At 42.2% G+C, this 19,816-nt stretch overlaps 1 protein-coding gene across 1 annotated transcript in view; it reads right to left on the minus strand.

Annotated features, from left to right (window-relative positions):
* Positions 1 to 19,816, minus strand: part of PLEKHG7 (pleckstrin homology and RhoGEF domain containing G7) — a gene marked incomplete at both ends in the record, with an annotated part of 57,280 nt that overhangs the window by 28,833 nt on the left and 8,631 nt on the right. The window contains 7 exons of the mRNA XM_084633654.1: positions 1,980 to 2,154; positions 4,358 to 4,471; positions 5,079 to 5,174; positions 8,961 to 9,056; positions 11,190 to 11,339; positions 12,380 to 12,475; positions 19,448 to 19,488. Of these exons, the coding sequence (XP_084489780.1) occupies positions 1,980 to 2,154; positions 4,358 to 4,471; positions 5,079 to 5,174; positions 8,961 to 9,056; positions 11,190 to 11,339; positions 12,380 to 12,475; positions 19,448 to 19,488 (768 nt within the window). The remainder of the gene's footprint in view (positions 1 to 1,979; positions 2,155 to 4,357; positions 4,472 to 5,078; positions 5,175 to 8,960; positions 9,057 to 11,189; positions 11,340 to 12,379; positions 12,476 to 19,447; positions 19,489 to 19,816) is intronic.

The raw sequence follows: 19,816 nt of genomic DNA on the forward strand, positions 1-19,816 counted from the left end.
CTTTAACAGTGCTAGACTGCAGTGGAAGAGGAGGGACTCTGGCCTAAACCCTCAAAGGTGTTTAGATGGCTAACTCCCAGTGATTTCAGTGGGAGTTTCTGGCACTCTGTACCTCAAAGCAACACCCTGGAACCCCCATATTCATCACTGTCATATAATTATGATATGTTTTGTACAAAGTATGCCTTGTGAGGCATCATTTTAAAAGTCTTGAGCTGTTGAACATTAATATCCTATTGGATCGTATGTGCTGTCATTGTATGGGAAGTTACAAAGTTTTGTTATGTGTGTGTTACTGTGAGGTTGGGAACACCCATAACCAGCCTTTCAGGTACGACAGTGGAGTAGCCAGTCATGCTGATGGCCAATTAAAGAGAATTCATTATCCCAGGAACTGTATACAATGAAGACTTTTCAGATAGAGGGCATATACAATGGAGGCTGTTTGACCAATGGGGACAAAGCATAGATCTTTTCAGCAAACTGGAAGAAACTATAAAAGAGGGGAAGTGACTTCATCACTTGGCCTCATTGCTGCCACAGCTCAACACCTGGAAACACATCTGGAGGACAAAGACTTTGAATTGGGGAGCATGGTCCTAGGCTGGAGGAGAGTTCCAGCCTGTGTATTGAAGATCTGTGATCTGTTTGTACCATCTGTCAGGGTGAGACACTGCTTTATTCAAATCCTGTTTAGTTTGCAGAACTTACACTGTAAATTTATTTTATTTCTTAGGTAACCAGGCTTCTGACCAGAGCAAGACAATATATGCTGGGGGTGCAAGGCTGGGGAGCTGTGGCGGGCGGGGGAGGGAATTGGCTGGACCCTGTCTATAATTGGTTCATGAGTGACTCCAGTAGCATGAGAAAGTTCTTTAGTGGTTTATTTAAGGGTAAATTAGCTTTTATCATTTAGAGACTGATTCAAAAGCCATTGGAATCAATGCGAATCCTTAAGAACAAACTTTAAAAGGAAGGATGCTTTTGTGATTTAGGACTGGACTGGGACTCAGGAGATCTATTCACAGTGTGTAAAATGAAGCACGTGCATTAGTCTGCAGAATCAGGGCCTTAAAGAGCAAAACTTCAATATGACTCCTAATTTTGCATGCACAGCCATTTTGCACACAGCAAGGGAGGGAATGCTGGAGGTAAAGTTACCCCTCACACCATCCTAGCAAGACAGGTAAGTTGTAATGTCACAGATGAGGACATGAAGGCAGACAGGCTAAGTGGACCAAAGCCATTTCCTGATATGTAATCCTGGGCAGAGGTTACTGGTCCAGGCATACGCCAATAGGTGTATTCACTTTCTATCTATTAAAACTCTCATTGACTTCAGTGGGAGCTGGACTGGAGCACTGGAAAAATAAGTTTGTCTTATAATGAGCTTCAGAGCTACCAGATATTTACAACTGCAAATTGTGGGTTCCAGGAAATAACTGAATTAATAGGTTATTTATGTAAAATAGACTCCAGTATAAAAACCCATCCATTTTTTTATAAGCTGGAGAAAGTTTTCCTTAGATGAGATGGCTTCCAAGATACCTTACAGGTTAAGACTGTCATTCCGAGAAAGGTTGTTGGCTTAATATGCCCCTTGTGTGTGGAATTTTATTCTTTTAAGGATTAAACGCTCCGAATCCTTCCCAGACATGACTCCATCTCAAAGACCTCTTTGTTTGAGATACTCCTTGATTTGTTCCCATTTGTGAACTGCTCAAGTGATTCTTTGTGAATACAAGTGACTGACTGATTTAAGTGCTGCATTACCATACTGAGGGAAGATTTTGACAATATGAGAATGGTACCAGACAATTTTGAGAAAAAGAGAAGGCCTCAAAGGGAGTTTTTCATGCCACCAATCGCATCTTCACACAGTAAAAAACAACAACCTCCTTTACATTTGAACCTCAAGTGCGTAAACCCTCAGAGAAAATACTAAATGGAGAACTTGACTTTTAATCTCAGCTACTTACGTAAGGACTTTTCCACCTTTTCCTTAATAGAGTGGATGGTGGCTTTCTGTGCTGCATCAGTGCTTCTCTTCCAGATATTGTTAAGGAGGAGGGGATATCGGGTCAGTCTGTGTAAAGGAGCCACCAACAGTTCTGGTAGATGTAGCCGTTTGCACTGTTCATTTTGTTCACACCACTGCTGAATATAAAGGAAGCCTGTTTTAGGATCCACAACCTCTGGCTGCTTTCTGACAAAGCCGTTAATAAGAAATTAGCTGCATCATCAGTTGACTGAAATGAAATGGGGATCCACTTGTGATGAAGCCAATTCAGATCCCAGTGAAGTCAATGGAAAGGCACCCTTTCACTACAAGAGGAGCTGAATCAGTCCCACAGGTTAATTTTTGGTATAGATAACTTAACATTTCAGGCATTATACTAATTCCTAATAATACATTTCTTCACTATACCATTTGATCTCATCAAGAAAAATCTCAATCGGGGGTTCCTCCAGAGCCATTTCCTCTCCAACATTTGACTGCTTATAAAAGAGTGAGTTTTGCCCTTAGATGTGTCTCTGTTGCCCCTGGGGGACTCCTGGTGGTACTGGAGCTATTCAGACCCCAAATGCCCCTAGTGGGGGCAGGACACTTGGCTACCACCCTGGAGCTGCCCATAAGAGTGAGCTCATTTATCAGGTTTAAATAGAGTAAAATCTGAAAGCTGAGTAAGTTTGAAATGGTGATGTCCGTTATTTATTATTTATGTAGTGCTATTGGTCTGTGTGATGCTAAAGATAAATAAAAGTGGTAGGGCCCTATCCCATGCAGTCTATGGGCTAAATTTGGTTAGTGTAAATCTGGATTAACACCACTGATTTCAGATATATGCAGTGTAACTAAGAGCAGAATTTGACCACTCGTGCTCACTTTAGAAGTCCATAAACAATAACTCTTCAAGCTTGGCAAGAGTTTAGGTCAAGTCAATGGAGATACTGCTACATGACAGGGAAAAGCCAAGCCACTAAATGTAGTATTGTTGTGCTAGCCTCCCAGTCTCTCTCTTCTTCCCAGCTGGTTTCAGATACAGTAAAACAAAATGTATCTCAAAGGGTAAAAATGACATTTACATCAATGAGCTGCTGTTTTAGTTCCATCCTGTGCACTCAAGAAGATCCTCTTCCCTCCCAGATGGGTCACAGAGATATAAATATGCAAAGGGGGGGAGGAAGCATTCAAGTGTTCTCCCTCGGATTCAATGAAAACTCTACCAACTCTTTTCTCACAGATTCACAAAAACACGCAAAAGCACTACCATGCTCTTTCATTATATTCATGTGTCTGGTGCTGTTAGCTTGGTTTAGACACATGCTTTTAACTTCCCTCTGCAAAGAGAATTCAGGCTCAGAATGAAGTAATAAAGCACTTATCTTATTCTGAATGTTGTGCTTGTAAAGTCTGATAAGACCATGTGAATATAAACACGGCTTCAAATAAAGACAGAGCTTAAGTGACAAAACCACCACGCCAGCCTCTCCAGTTCACACAAAAGCCTCTTGAATCTCCTATTCCTAAGGTGTGGCAACTCTTGTGAGTTTCATGCTATTTGGTGTTCTCATTAAAGCAGCAGCTCCTGGAGTCAAGTGATTGTTACAAGGTCTGATCTTTGAGCAGATCACATAAGACAGAAAATCATAGAATATCAGGGTTGGAAGGGACCTCAGGAAGTCATCTAGTGCAACCTCCTACTCAAAGCAGGACCAATCTCCAATTTTTGCCTCAGATCCCTAAATGGCCCCCTCAAGGATTGAACTCACAACCCTGGGTTTAGCAGGCCAATGCTCAAACCACTGAACTATCTCTCCCCCCAAACCTCTTAAAAATAGGCACTTATTTTAGCTTCTGCGCTCAGTGTTAGGCAATCCCAAGAGGGGATTGTTGCATTAGGTACTTAGTTATGTCAACTGCTCCACTCTCCTCCCAGTGTTTGCAGATATCACAGGACATTATACATTGGCCAACCCTGCTGCTCCTACCCTGCAATAGGCGGTAACATATGACAGCTTTGGATTAACAGCCCAGCTGTTTGACCTGCTCCAGTTGGAAACTAATTCTAACATCTAATAATTCTGTATTTTACAGGTTGCACTAATTGAAAGTATGAATGGAGTGGATGAAAACCTGGTGCCATTGAAGGAGCTCATGTCAGTGGAAATTTTGCCTCTGACTTCAGTGGAGCCAGGATTCTACCCAGTATATTTAAACCTGTGATATTGTTTGCATTTCAAGAAAAAAGGCATAGACTATTATCTAAAATATAATATAGCTTTTCCAATTTGTTTTTAAAGACAGGATAGGATGGTTGAAGACTCAACAAGGAGAGCAAAACCAACACTTTACTTTCAGATAGATTCCAAAATCTTCTCTCTGCCTCAGGTTCTCCAAGTAAAAGATGGCTGAGGTGTAATGAAGGCAGTAAATCTGGTGTGTCTGGCAGAGGTTACCTTGAAAATACTGCAAGACAAAAGATTTAGAAGTTTAACAAGATTGAAAAAGAGGAATGTCCTAGTGAGGGGCAAAACAATGGGCAAAGCAATCTACTTTTCTTAGTTTTTGTAAGGTACATTTTGCCGGAGATTTGATTGCAACAGGGAAAATCGGGCTACAATAGAGAGTAAACTTGCCAAAGAAAACTACTTTCTTAAAGAATCCTGCCACAACTCTAGCAATTCTACGGGCATCTGCAGTGTTGAGACTTTACTGCCGGAAAAATAAAGTAGATGATAAAAAGTGCTAGGCTACGGAACAGCTTTGCATAGCCTTATATTTAGGAATGTACTAAGATATCCACCTGTGTTAGAGGCACTTACAAATTTGGGGTGAAATCTTGTCCCCCGTGAAGTCAATGGCAAACTCTCATTGACTTCAGTGGGGCCAGGATTTCACCCATTGAGTGAAAGAAGAGTGAATGTATCTCTGAAGCTCCCATTGGACAGCTTGATTCCTCCTATTATATGATCTAGGTCTTTTACTAAAAGTGGAATGTGACCAAGAAAGCAGCTTCAAAAACTTTCTGCACTACATTTAGAGTCCTACTACAGAGCCTTTCTGACCATGTTACCTTTGTGAGTACAGAGATGAAATCCAGGGAGGATTCAGATGCAGTGATATGGTCCTTTACAATTTTGAAAAAATCAGTCACAAAACGGAGACTCACCTAGTCAAGGAAAGAAAAAAAATTAGTTTGTCTGCTCTTCTGAGCTTTATTTTTACCATTAAATATTTTTAAAGTCCAGATCCTGCAACTGACTCCACACCCAATAAAGCCCTATACTTGCACCAAGCTCCATTGACTGACTTTAAGTCAGCGGGCACAATCCCTTTCCGAATCATGGTCTAAGTGCTTAAGTTAACCAGAAGTTAAAACAATCCTGTTAAAAACACCCACTTAGGCCTTGTCAAGCTCTGTTTAACAAAAATGATGACACAATATTACATTTTTCCAATTACATTTATTTTAGAACAGTAGCTACATAATTCATATGAATATTCAACACAAATTAACATTGGGAATTACAGAAATAAATGCTGTATAGTGATCTGATGTGACAGAACACTGTAGATGCAATGTGATTAAAGAGGTATTCAAACTCATTTGGAAAGCGATTGTAATTTATATTCCACCTTATTTCAATTTCCTGAAGATAATGAAAAACATTTCTTTTAAACTGCCAAGGGACCAGAATGTGAAAATTGCCTTTGCAAGCAAGGCATTCTCCCAAATGAAGTTTTAAAAAAATATTTTCACTTAGATTCTAGTGGTCCTATCTGAATCTCCACATCTTGTGCCACCATAGAAAAATTTACTGTGAAATCTACATTTACCATGCAGTGGTATCAGGAATCTACAGTATTCCTGTAGAGACAGAATCGAAAATAATTGCTGTATCTCCAGTACCGTAGTGAACTACATTAAAATGCTGGGATTTTAATTTTGAGCACTCTATTTTGTTTAGCAAATGTGTGGGCCTACATAGCTTTCGGGGAGTTGCTCGTGGTACAGTATTAACTCTAGCATGTTGGCAAGGTGTATTTTATATATTTCACAACATAAAGCTCTTTTATGGCAAGGGTGTCAGTATCATTTTCCCCACATTTGACCATAATGGATGTTACTATATTATATACACATGCATAATGGGAAAAGTATTAAAAACAACACTCAATCCTGATTGTATCCTAATCGACCCGCCGGTGTGTTCATCCTGTAAATAGCACATAATTCAACCCCTCCCCTGTCTCTCACCACGATAGGGCCAGGCAAAGACTTGATGCATGTTTATTCTGATGTTTAGTTTATCTGTTGTTTCTGTAGGGATACCAGGGGGAACTGAGGGAGTACTCACTTATTGCAGTAACAATTATTATTTTCATTATTATGTCGTATTATAGTGTGACGGGGCATGCATGCCCCTCACTGGGACTGCAGGGATTAATGCCTCTCTTTGGGCCGAGGAGGCCATGCCCCCTCAACCCTTCTGGGCATGCTCCAGTTGGAAACCATGTATAAAAGGGAACAGCTCATCTTATTCAGGACGAACCATTGGAGAGGGAGGAGGTGTGCTGCAGGCCCTGCTGAAGGACCGCTGGCACTTCATGATGCGGACACCAGCGAGCCAGCCAGCAGCAACCGATGACCTCCAGGCTCCAGATCCCACAGGGGGAGGAGAGACCATGGGAACCCTGGGACAACAAGCCTTGGAGAAGCAGATTGGAAGCAACCCAGCGAATCTTTGTGGGGAGGTGGTTGTAGAACCAGAGACTAGCTCGGCATGTTTTGGCTGGATCCCTGAGCTGGTGGCGGGCAATCCTGCCACTGACAGACCCTGGGTTGCAGGCTCCTACTGAAGGACCACTGGCACTTCATGATGTGGAGGCCAGCCAGATGGTGGCAACCGACGACCCTCAGGCTTCGATGCCACAGAGGGAGGAGAGACTGTGGGAACTCTGAGACTACAAGCCGTAGAGAAGCGGGTAGGAAGCAACCTAGGGAATCTTTGCGGAGAGGTGGTTGTAGAACCAGAGACTAGCTCAGTGTGTTTTGGCTGGATCCCTGAGCTGGTGGCAGGCCACCCTGCAATCGACAGGGTACTGGGTTGGGACCCGGTGGAGAGGGAGGGCCCGGGTTCCCCTACCCCTGGCTGCCTCCCATCCTGGAGTGGCAGCCCGTCTCACCAGTTCCAAAAGGGGATGGAGTATGCATGACCCATGACATAGAGTAACAACATCAAAGGGCTCAGACTGATATAGAAGCCCAGTGGGCTGGGCACTGCATGAGCAGAGTAAAAATCAGGGCCTTGTCTTGAAGTGATTACACTCTAAATAGACAGGAAAGATATTGGCTGGTGGAGGAAACAGAGACACAGAGAGATGAACTGATTGGGCCAATGTCACCCAGCAAGCCAATGGCACAGATGGGAGTAGAATCAACATCTCCTGACTGTCAGTATCTACTAGCTCATACTGCCTCTCACCAACAGAGCTCTAATAATAATACTTAGCCCTTTGTATGTTCAAGCCACTGTGCAGACACTGATTAATCTTTGCAATCCTTATTATAGAAGGCAAATTCTTTCTGTGCTGGTAGAAGAAGAGCAACAAAAATGAGATGTCAGTGACTGTGGGAAGTGTAACTTTGAGGAAGAAAACTGCAACAGACAGTTTTCTTAGTAGAGTAGCATTTGATCTTAGTGATCATCTTCTGTAGTGCTCATTCACTAATGGAGTCAGAAACTGTTCCCAAACGCCACCCCTCATTCAGTCAGGGTGATGTATTTGCTCTTACACCAATAATTTTGTATTCAGTGAAAAGAATCAGTTTGGAAATAATTTCTTTTGTCTTATGTGATGCTGTCAAAGGCAGGACAGAGTTTTGCTTTGCCATTAAAGCCACGTAACAACTATTTCAGCTTGAAGGAATGCCTGGTATTATCAATTGCAATCTTGACTAACTTGTCTTGGCATTAAAATGCCTTGCAGAGAATGCTGTCCTTGCAAAATGGAGATCTTAGGCCAGGTTCTCTGCTTTTCTGAGTTTACACTATTAAAAAAGCAAATATTTTTAATATTTTAGTATTTTTAATACTTGGTCACTTAGGAGATGTCTACACTGCAGCTCAGCACATGCCTCCCAGCCTGGGTAGAGAATCACGCTAACTTTGCTCGAGCTAGCACCCTAAAAATAGCAGAGTAATAGTGTAATATTTGCTTTTCTGAGTTTACACTCAGGGTGGGTGGTGCTAGGGATCCCTGAGTCTTTTCCTGGCCCCAGCACAAGTCAGAGCAGCATAGGGACTACTTTAACTTTCACATGTTGGAAAAGAGTCCCCAAGGGGACTGGCCACAAGCTGAGGATAGACAGAGCACAGAGCACTCTGGGCGTGTCTTCTCTCCACCTTGCCCCAGAAGCTGCAGGGTGAGTAGCACATGAGTCAAGCACGTCACCTGGGGAATCCCTAGCTGGGGAGATGTGGGTGGTTTCTGTACCCTTTGTCCTTATGGAGTAGCACAAAGGGACCATAGTGTAGCAGACACTTCATGTCTATGCAATTGTTTGATACGGGAAATTCATTGTTGTATGGATCTGGCTGTTGTGATTGTTCTGCCCTAATGTTTGTATAGTGAGGACTGCCAAAACCCATGATTTAACAAGACTCTATTTTAAAGAGCTAATGCCAAACTCATCTTATGACAGGAAACAGGACACGATCAGACTACAGCCATAACCAAAACTCAAATGGCTCTATGCCTGTTCATGAAATCATTTGGCCTGATCAGATGCCTCATCCAAATTGTTTTACCAAAGAGAGAGGGGGACAGTGTCCTTAGGGTCAAGTTCAAGATACAGACACTGAAATCTGGTTCTGGCAATTCTTTGTGTTCCTCTTTTTTAATTATGCTGTCAGCTTTTGATCTAAATGAAATTTCTTCTTTTTTTCCTCACCTGGTTTAACTCCTCCAAGTTTGCAAAAAGTCCCCACAAATCCACATCCACAAGGAACTCATTGTTTTGCAGGTATTTTAGCGTATTCACAAATATCTTTAAAAAAGACAATAAATCCATATTATTTATTATCTGTATTAATTCAACATTAACAAACCAATTAATTTGCAGCAGGCAGATAGATTTACCATATATTCCTTCGTAAGCCATAATTTGATGGGCAGACTACAAAATGGCTGGGCTCCCACCAGTTAGGAGCAAGTCTTTTATGGCCTGCACAAAGCCTAAAAATAATGGGTTTTGGGCAGGACCTATGCAGTGACTGAAGTGAGAGAATCCATACACAGCCAGCCCACAGATCGCAACGTAGCCCCATCATGGCTGTTATTTTATTCTGTGGTCGGGAATGGGGGCTGAGGCCTCTTTAGACCTGTACTGCAGGGAGTTATACCCACAGATCCATACAATTGCAGACCTGGTGGTCATGAACCCTGTCCTCTGATCTAGACCCACCCCAACCCTTTCCGTCTACCTCCATGTTGCTCTGTATGCTCTGGCATGGGGGGGTGGAAGAGTCCCACTAAGCAGCTAAATGGGTGTAGGGCCAAGGCTTTGAGAGGCTGGGTGGCTTGTTCAGTCTCTCTTCTTTCTGGGTGAATTTCAGTGGTGCTGAATGAACACTGTGAAGGCACGTGTTGAATACTGAATACATTACACATCAGCTGCTGGAGCTTGACTCTTTGGGACCAAGAATGAGCTGAGAAATATAATGTATTTAATAGAAATGGCTTTACATGAAAACATGAATAAAATGCTTACTGATGTTGCCCAAGGTGCTAGGGGAGGGGTGAAGAGAGTGAATGCTTATGCTTATCCCTGCATTGGTCTAGCTGCCATGAACTACTGATCTGAGAGCCTGAGAAAAATGTCATTTGAGGAGGAAACACTCCATAGTCTCAAATCTCAGCTGAGCTTGATTAGAACAAGTGGAATATTTAATAGTGAGGAATATTTAGAGCAGCAAGAAATACATGGAACTGTGAGAGTTGCCAAACTCTTTCATAAGCACATTTGTTTTCACTGCTGGAGAATATTTAAAAACGGGGATGGGAGGGATGGGATGAAGGAGGAGAGGCTGTATCATTTGTGAGCCACATAGGGCCTACTACTGTATCTACCTGCCTTTCTCTCTAGGTTCTTACTCCTCACTCATCACCAAGGGGTCTGAGTACCTTGTAATACCCCCCTGTCTAGCAGGAGAACCACTTGCAGTTAGCTGCGCTCCTCAGCGATCCTCTACCACTTCCACTCTTTAAAACAAATGTTTCTAGATGGCAGGATACTTTCATCCTGGCTTTTCCTAACTGTCCAATAACTGCCCCCCCCTTCTGCCCACCCTAATGGAGCTGTCTGTGCTCTTCCTCATCCACCTGATTTTGGAGCATTAGTGTCGATGACTAAACCACCTTTTCAGCATGAAACGTGCTTTTTAAAAGGCAGTTCCTCCCTGGACTCTATCCTCCTTCCTTTTGAGAAACCAGTGGTAGAGGTGGTGAAAGTGTGTGTGTGAGTGTGTGTATAGAAACTCTCGATAGATCTTCCTTTATCACCTATAAAGGGATACTACATGGGCAAACTGTCAGGAGTGCAGCCTTACCACAGCTTGTTCAACTTTGAAGATGCTCCTATTTTTCCTCAGGATAAGGTTAGGCTTGATTTTATTTTTTCTGCTGGGTGGGAGGGGAGCTTGAAATACTGCCCTGCCAAATTTTTGCATTTTCAGGGCTCTAGTCTGGATAACACAACTACACCCCATTAGTTCTCTTCAAGCTAAGCTATTAAAAGCCAGAAGTACAAAATGAAATGGGCTGGCAATAATGGAAAGTATAGCATTATGAGTCTGAAAGTGCAAGTTGAGAGAGAGTGAAAGACAGACTAAAATGGACTCTGATGCTACTGGGAGTACAGAAGGCACTGAACCAAGAGAGACCGATGCAAAGCACTGAGAAGAGGCACACAGAGGAAAAGATTTCATCAGGATGAAATGAAAACTAGAGAATTGTGGAAACAGGTTTAGAAAACAAGACATGAGGAGTATACAGCACAAAAGTACAAGTAATTTCCATTTAGATATAAAGAAGTAAAGGTTATAGATGACTTTCTTCTTGCCCCACTGACGGCAGGACAAGTCCCATGTTTAATCTACTGGAGAAATAAATCCAAAATTACCGTCTTGAGAACCAGTAAGCGATCCAGAAAGTAACTGCATTCACTTGTAAAAAGTTCCCATACAGCTTCTTCTTTCCTCACTTCTAATGGATTATCAGTGTCTTTCTGCTGAGCCTGTTGAGTCGTTATCATTTCATGCCAAGTTTTATTCTATTAATTGGGGTGGGGGGAGGAAAAAAACCTTATAGATTTCATGCATAATAGCTGACTGATACATAAAGTGCTGCAATCTTTATGCAATGTATTAAAATATAGTATAAATAATAGAATTAGAGAAATGTAAGGCTGGACAGGCTCTTCGAGAAGTCATCAAGTGCAGCCCCCTGTGCTGTGGTAGGACCAAGTAAACCTGACCTGGATAACAACAGTTCTCATCCTTTGGCTGGATGTTTAATAGGTAAAAAATAAAAATCCTGACATTTTACTCTTGAGTATTATAAAGCATATATATAATAATAGTAATGCAGAATAATTCTTTGTATTTATGGAGCACCTTCCATCCAAGGATCTCAGGATGGTTTGCAAACATTAATGAATTTAACCTCACATCATCCCTCTGAAGCAGAGGTGTATTATTATACCTGTTTTTCAGATGGTGAAATCAAGGAACAGAGACCTTACAGTGTATCTACATTGCAGCTGGGAGGGAGCCTCCCAGTGTGGAGGGAGACACTCAAGTTAGCTTTGCTTGAGCCGGCACACTGACAATTGCAGTGTGGTCATTGCAGCATGGGGAGGAGTTCGGGCTAGCCACCTGAACTCTGACCCTCTGGGTCAGGCAGCTTGAACTCAGGCAGCTAGCCTGAGCCACTGCCAAGGCATAACATCCACACTGCTATTTTTAGGGTGCTAGCTCGAGCAAAGTTAGCGTGATTCTCTACCCAGGCTGGGAGGCATGTGCTGAGCTGCAGTGTAGACATCTCCTAAGTGACCAAGGTCACATGAAGCCTGTCAGAGCTCTGCATAAATTCCAAATTGCCTGACTCCTAGACTTCTGTCTTAACCACAAGACTAACTGCCTTCTGTTGCAACAATTGTACCCTAAATTTATATACAGATTCTGCATGTAGATTGCCTATGTCGATTACTAACATGGAAAAGATTAATTTTAAAAGGGACACAAAGAAGAGAAAAAAGTTTTGAGTCCATTGGAGAGGACTATCAGTGTAATTTACTGAGTATTTCCGTACCTTAAAACTGTGAAACTCATATCCACTGCAGTCTGTGATCTTAATGGTTGAAAGACAGTTTTTCAGATCAGACATTTGCTTTTGTTTGTCTTTACTCTGTTAAAAGATAAATTCTACACGTTATAATTTAAAGAGGTAAATAGTATGCTTATTAGCTTCAGTAATTTTGTTTTAATCTGCAAGGACTTCACCCTAATGTTTGGTTTCTTTGCCAACCCATGTACACATATCCAGTGAAAGGAGTGTAGATGCAGCACTGTCATTTGCTTCTACATATTGGATAGGCACCAAGGTCAAGGTGGCCCTTTGGCACAATAAGACTGAGTTGTACAGTGCGGTAGTCTTTGACTGTTGCTAACCTAGAACGTCACAAGCGATAATGGGCTATTCTCAAAACCCATCTAAGAATAAACTCAGCTTGCTTTGCTCATGCAAAAATCAGTGATATGTGACCAGGAAATCTTTGAGGGTAAACATTTTTTCAAAACATTTTAATATTGAACTCTTCACCTGGTTTAAACTACACATTTAAAGTGACACTGTCTGGTCAAATTTGCCATAGCATTTAGGGTGGGGTTTTTTGTGTGTGTAAAAATAAGATTTTTATGAACACTAAAAGAGATTTTTCCATGACATGAATAATAATAATAAAAGAATCAATGGATTTTAAAAAAAACCAAACATTGCTTGCAGCATTTGCACACCAAACCTCACTGCATTATGCTTACTGCCACCAATATTTTAGAATTTCAAAGTGAATATTGACTTGACTGTGTTTCATATTTGCTTTCAGAGACCATATGGGTGCTTGTACTTTATTAATATGAATACTCTCAAAAATGAATTTTAAGATGAATGCTGGAATATTTGCCAAAAATGCATTTCAAAAGGTGCATTTCACTATAATATTTGAAATTCACAGTTTGATCTGTGATGGTCAGTTCCACAGGACGTTCTATCTGTGAGCAGAAACAATATTACTTGCATTTTCTAATTAAGGCACTGATCCTGCAAACACGTGCGCATGTGCTTAACTTTTACGTCCATGAATAATTCTAGTGAACTCACTTTTGAGTGAACATCAAAATTATTAACAAATGTTTCTTGTCATTTGAATAGCTTATTTGCAGTTTGTTGCAAATTTTAAATATTTGAACCTCAAAATTCTCAGTCTCAGGTTCCAATCCAACAAATACTTATGTACGTGCTTAACTTTCAACATGCAAATAGTCCCATTTAGAAAGAGCCAAATGTTAGCGGTGAGGTCCTGTCAGACTAAAACCATAATAATGTAGCCAATTATTTATGCCTTTAAAGAATTAACATATGAATAATTTATTTACCTTTAAACAAAGTAAAGACAAACAAAAGCAAATATCTGATCAAGAAAATTGGCTTTCAACCATTAAGATCACAGAATGCAGCAGATATCAGTGTCACAGTTTTTACTAAGGTATTGAATTCAAGCAGACTACTCAAGTACATTAAGCTATATATGCATTAGTGTTTTGCAGGATCAGCACCTATAATCGTAAGGATTTTGAAGTTAAAATGCCTAATATTTGCAACAAACTCTCATAAGCTATTTGACTGGAGATGGAAATATTTGTCAAGAAATTTGTGAATAACTTTGACAAATACAATTGAGAATTTTGTTAACAGAAAAAGAGAGACATTATTCAGTGCAGATTGCTCACTCATCCTTAATTGTGTTAATACCTGAGAACAGGAAGGTGAAATTGACTAACTAAAAGTGAAATTTACTCATCTATTTTCATTATCCATGCTTCCAGGAAACCAATAAATAAATAAAAAACATAAGCAGATAAAAGTCAAATAAATTTAAAGTATTTAATTTTTTTTTAATAGTTCAGTTGTGGTTGGCAACCTAGAAAGGAAATTAAGGTGGGTTTTCTTTTACTGTGATTATTGACCTGTCTGTTCAAATAAAGTTTCAATATGCATCTACAGTGGTGTAATAGAAATCAGCTTTCCCTTAGAGTTCAACTTTACCCGAGACAGAGAAGTACATTTACAGTGTATGTGTGATTTAATAACAATAAATATGACAGATTTCTGTTGTGCTTTTACTGCTCTGAGGGACCAAACAAGTTTGAAGCCCCATTAGCTACCATAGCAGCATAGGAATCTGAGTTTGGTTTGAACCTCCTACAGTGGAGTCACTAATGAGAATAATTATATGGACTATTTATTACCATTTGAAACCAAAGAACAGTGAATGTTATGGTAACTACTGTATTGCTACTAAAGAAACAAAATGGGACAATGAACTGCTAGAAACAAGGATATAGAAATTGAATCCCCTATGGAAAAACATTTTCATAGTTTAGTCATTTATTTATGTGAATATATATATATACACATACTGAAACAGTACAGAAAATATGGGATCCTCATAGTTTTCCTGGTTTAATAACGCAAGCCATATATTCAGAAATATTTATGTTAAACAGTTTGGTAGCATCTGGTATTGGAGCTGCAGGAAGAATTTTTATTCCCCATTGGTATTTGGGTGGTGGATTGAGGCGGGGGGGGGGAAGGAGACTGCTTCGGAAGTTTTTCAAATGAGGTATCATTGATTTATTTATTGAAAAAGCCACTCTGAAAATTGTCCGCACTTGTTTCATTGCTTTGTCCTAATTTCTTAAATCTCACTAATGCCAATGGGATTTAAGCACATGCTTAATTACCCTGCTGAACTGAGGTCTAAATTGACAAGTAAACAGGAATGTTTATGCTCATGAAGGGAGACCAAAAATGAGAACCAAGTGAAGCCATGGCTCAAAAGTTAATCACCTAACCCAGATCTTGTCCTGCCTCTGTGGCAAGAGAGAACAATTTTTCTCCATCTTTTTTATTACAATTATTTTACTTACGCATGGAGAAAAATTGGGTTAGGTTCCAGGGAATTTTTTTTTGACAGACAAAAGACTATATTTTATATATATATATATATATATACACACAGTATAAGTTTTAAACAAACAGTTTAATACTGTACACAGCAATGATAAGTGTGAAGCTTGGTTGAGGTGGTGGAGTCAGAGGGTGGAAGAGGGTGGGATATTTCCCAGGGAATGGCTTACTGCTAAATGATGAACTAGCATTCGGCTGAGCCCCCAAGGATTAACACCTTGCTGTTAACGCAGCCTCACTCTATAAGGCAGCAGGAATGGAGGGGGGAGGGGGGAAGACAGCATGGCAGAGAGAGAGACAGAGACACAGACTAACACGGCTGTTACTCTGACACCCTGTGTGTGAGAGAGAGACTTTGAGACAGCAGCTGCTGCCAGCAAGCTCCCTCCATTCTGAGCCCTGCTGTGTCCCCCCCTGCTCTGTGGAGATGGGTGAGGGCAGGAACGGGGGAGGGGGAAACCCTGGCAACAACACCCCTTTTCCCCCTCCCCTCCCTGCATATAGGGTGACCAGACAGCAAATGTGAAAAATCAGGACAGGGGGTGGGGTGTTATAGAGCCTATATATGAAAAAGATCCCAAAATCAGGACTGACCCTATAAAATAGGATCTGGTCACCCTACCTGAACAGCAAGCAGGAGGCTCCCGGAGCAGCTCCAAGGCAGAGCGCAGGAGCAGCACAGGGCAGTGGGGGAGGGACAGCTGAACTGCCAGCAATTGACAGCCTGCTGGGCAGCAGCCGCACAGCGAACTTAGGGGAGCTGATGTGGGGGCTGTCGGCCCACCCTGGCTCCAAGCCTCCACCAGCCTAGCTGCAATGGGCTGCTCTTCCTGCAAGCAGTGGACAAAGCAGGCGGCTGCCAAACGACACTATAAGGGAGCATTAGGCAACTTTAAACAAGCATGTTTAGTAGGGGAAGCAAAAGTGGATGGGAATCTGGGAGGCAGTGACCATGAGTTGGTTGAGTTCAGGATCCTGACACAGGGAAGAAAGGTAAGCAGCAGGATACGGACCCTGGACTTCAGGAAAGCAGACTTCGACTCCCTCAGGGAACGGATGGGTAGGATCCCCTGGGGGACTAACATGAAGGGGAAAGGAGTCCAGGAGAGCTGGCTGTATTTCAAGGAATCCCTTTTGAGGTTACAGGGACAAACCATCCCGATGTGTCGAAAGAATAGTAAATATGGCAGGCGACCAGCTTGGCTTAACGGTGAAATCCTAGCGGATCTTAAGCATAAAAAAGAAGCTTACAAGAAGTGGAAGGTTGGACATATGACCAGGGAAGAGTATAAAAATATTGCTCGGGCATGTAGGAATGAAATTAGGAGGGCCAAATCGCACCTGGAGCTGCAGCTAGCGAGAGATGTTAAGAGTAACAAGAAGGGTTTCTTCAGGTATGTTAGCAACAAGAAGAAAGCCAAGGAAAGTGTGGGCCCCTTAATGAATGAGGGAGGCAACCTAGTGACAGAGGATGTGGAAAAAGCTAATGTACTCAATGCTTTTTTTGCCTCTGTCTTCATGAACAAGGTCAGCTCCCAGACTGCTGCGCTGGGCATCACAACATGGGGAATAGATGGCCAGCCCTCTGTGGAGAAAGAGGTGGATAGGGACTATTTAGAAAAGCTGGACGTGCACAAGTCCATGGGGCCGGACGAGTTGCATCCGAGAGTGCTAAAGGAACTGGCGGCTGTGACTGCAGAGCCATTGGCCATTATCTTTGAAAACTCATGGCGAATGGGGGAAGTCCCGGATGACTGGAAAAAGGCTAATGTAGTGCCAATCTTTAAAAAAGGAAAGAAGGAGGATCCTGGGAACTACAGGCCAGTCGGCCTCATTTCAGTCCCCAGAAAAATCATGGAGCAGGTCCTCAAAGAATCAATCCTGAAGCACTTACGTGAGAGGAAAGTGATCAGGAACAGTCAGCATGGATTCACCAAGGGAAGGTCATGCCTGACTAATCTAATCGCCTTCTATGATGAGATTACTGGTTCTGTGGATGAAGGGAAAGCACTGGATGTATTGTATCTTGACTTTAGCAAAGTTTTTGACACGGTCTCCCACAGTATTCTTGTCAGCAAGTTAAAGAAGTATGGGCTGGATGAATGCACTATAAGGTGGGTAGAAAGTTGGCTAGATTGTCGGGCTCAACGGGTAGTGATCAATGGCTCCATGTCTAGTTGGCAGCCGGTGTCAAGTGGAGTGCCCCAGGGGTCGGTCCTGGGGCCGGTTTTGTTCAATATCTTCATAAATGATCTGGAGGATGGTGTGGATTGCACTCTCAGCAAATTTGCGGATGATACTAAACTGGGAGGAGTGGTAGATACGCTGGAGGGGAGGGATAGGATACAGAGGGACCTAGACAAATTGGAGGATTGGGCCAAAAGAAATCTGATGAGGTTCAATAAGGATAAGTGCAGGGTCCTGCACTTAGGACGGAAGAACCCAATGCACAGCTACAGACTAGGGACCGAATGGCTAGGCAGCAGTTCTGCGGAAAAGGACCTAGGGGTGACAGTGGACGAGAAGCTGGATATGAGTCAGCAGTGTGCCCTTGTTGCCAAGAAGGCCAATGGCATTTTGGGATGTATAAGTAGGGGCATAGCGAGCAGATCGAGGGACGTGATTGTCCCCCTCTATTCGACATTGGTGAAGCCTCATCTGGAGTACTGTGTCCAGTTTTGGGCCCCACACTACAAGAAGGATGTGGATAAATTGGAAAGAGTCCAGCGAAGGGCAACAAAAATGATTAGGGGTCTGGAACACATGACTTATGAAGAGAGGCTGAGGGAACTGGGATTGTTTAGTCTGCGGAAGAGAAGAATGAGGGGGGATTTGATAGCTGCTTTCAACTACCTGAGAGGTGGTTCCAGAGAGGATGGTTCTAGACTATTCTCAGTGGTGGAAGAGGACAGGACAAGGAGTAATGGTCTCAAGTTGCAGTGGGGGAGGTTTAGGTTGGATATTAGGAAAAACTTTTTCACTAGGAGGGTGGTGAAACACTGGAATGCGTTGCCTAGGGAGGTGGTGGAATCTCCTTCCTTAGAAGTTTTTAAGGTCAGGCTTGACAAAGCCCTGGCTGAGATGATTTAATTGGGGATGGGTCCTGCTTTTGAGCAGGCGATTGGACTAGATGACCTACTGAGGTCCCTTCCAACCCTGATATTCTATGATTCTATGATTCTATGTTCTCTAATTCAGAGGTTCTCAAACTGTGGTCTGTGGACCACCAGTGGTCCGCGAGCTCCATTCAGGTGGTCCGTGAATAGTTCCCTCTATGGTGCACTCCTGGGTGACCACACATGAGAGAATGAAGGGCCACCCACCTAATTAGTGGAGCTGCGCGGGCGTGGCTCCTCTGATTAGGTGCCTGGACCCTGGAGAAGATGCACATGTAAGGGGAGGTGGTGGCCGTGGGGAGAATAGCGGGTAGGTAGAAGGGGGCAGTGGTGTGAGGAGAGGTGGTGGGGGGAATTTGGGAGGTGCAGGGCTACGGCGGCCAGAGAAAGAGGCTCCAGGGCTGTGGCTGCTGGGGATCTGTGCTAGCAGTTTGCATTGTAAGAGTGGGAACTTAGAGACTAAAACCATGTAGGGTTAGGCTGGCTTTGTTCTTAGGAGGACTCTTCAACTACTGGTAAATAGTATTATTTCAACACATCAAATTTGTTTCATTGCAGCATGTATCCTTCAGTTAACACCACTGATGAAGTGATTTTTGACTCCAGTACAGTAGGATACTTTAACAGGTACTTATTTGAGTCATCCCATTTTAACTTCTTGGCCTCAATGACATGTGGCCATAGGAAAGCAACAACTTTACAAGATTAAAAAGGAATTGGACAGTTGTATGAATATCTAGAATTATTGTAATTAAAGCCAACAAAAATTTTGGAAGTGTTATTAAGCCTTGTGCTTCAGGGCTTATACCAATTTATATCTATTAGAGATCCGGATGAGACCTATGTAGGGGGCAGATCATCCCACAGATTACCTGCCTGAATTGGGGCATTTATTTTTGATTTCACCAGCCCTCTGTCTTTCTTCAGAGATTGTAAAATGAAGAACCAAGTTAGCCTTTCACATTAATCTGTGGGAAACTCTATTACAGGAAAAATTATGTTCTGAAATACTCACAGCTCCTTTTCTGGCGAATGGCCACCTTGGTTTTTTGGACTCTAATGGGTGAAATTAAAACAAATACGTTGTTGGGTAAGAAAACAAAAGGAAGATCATTAATATTATTTTGTGGCTTTTCTTTTTTTTTTTTTTTGAAGGAGACAAATAAAATTCTTAAGGAGAAGAAATAATTTATACTTAATTAAAATTTAACATCTGTATACAGGCAGTTTGTGGGGTTGAGCTAAACCCATTGATGGCTTTTAGAATAGGTCCCATGTGCAATAGTGATGTGTACCAAAAACTGGATTGACAGAGTTGCTGAGTGCTCACAATTCTCATTGTCAATGTGAGTTGCAGGTGCTCAGCACTACTAAAAACCCAGCT

The sequence above is a fragment of the Lepidochelys olivacea genome (genome assembly GCF_965140295.1).
Source record: "Lepidochelys olivacea isolate rLepOli2 genome assembly, chromosome: 1".
Taxonomy (NCBI): domain Eukaryota; kingdom Metazoa; phylum Chordata; order Testudines; family Cheloniidae; genus Lepidochelys; species Lepidochelys olivacea.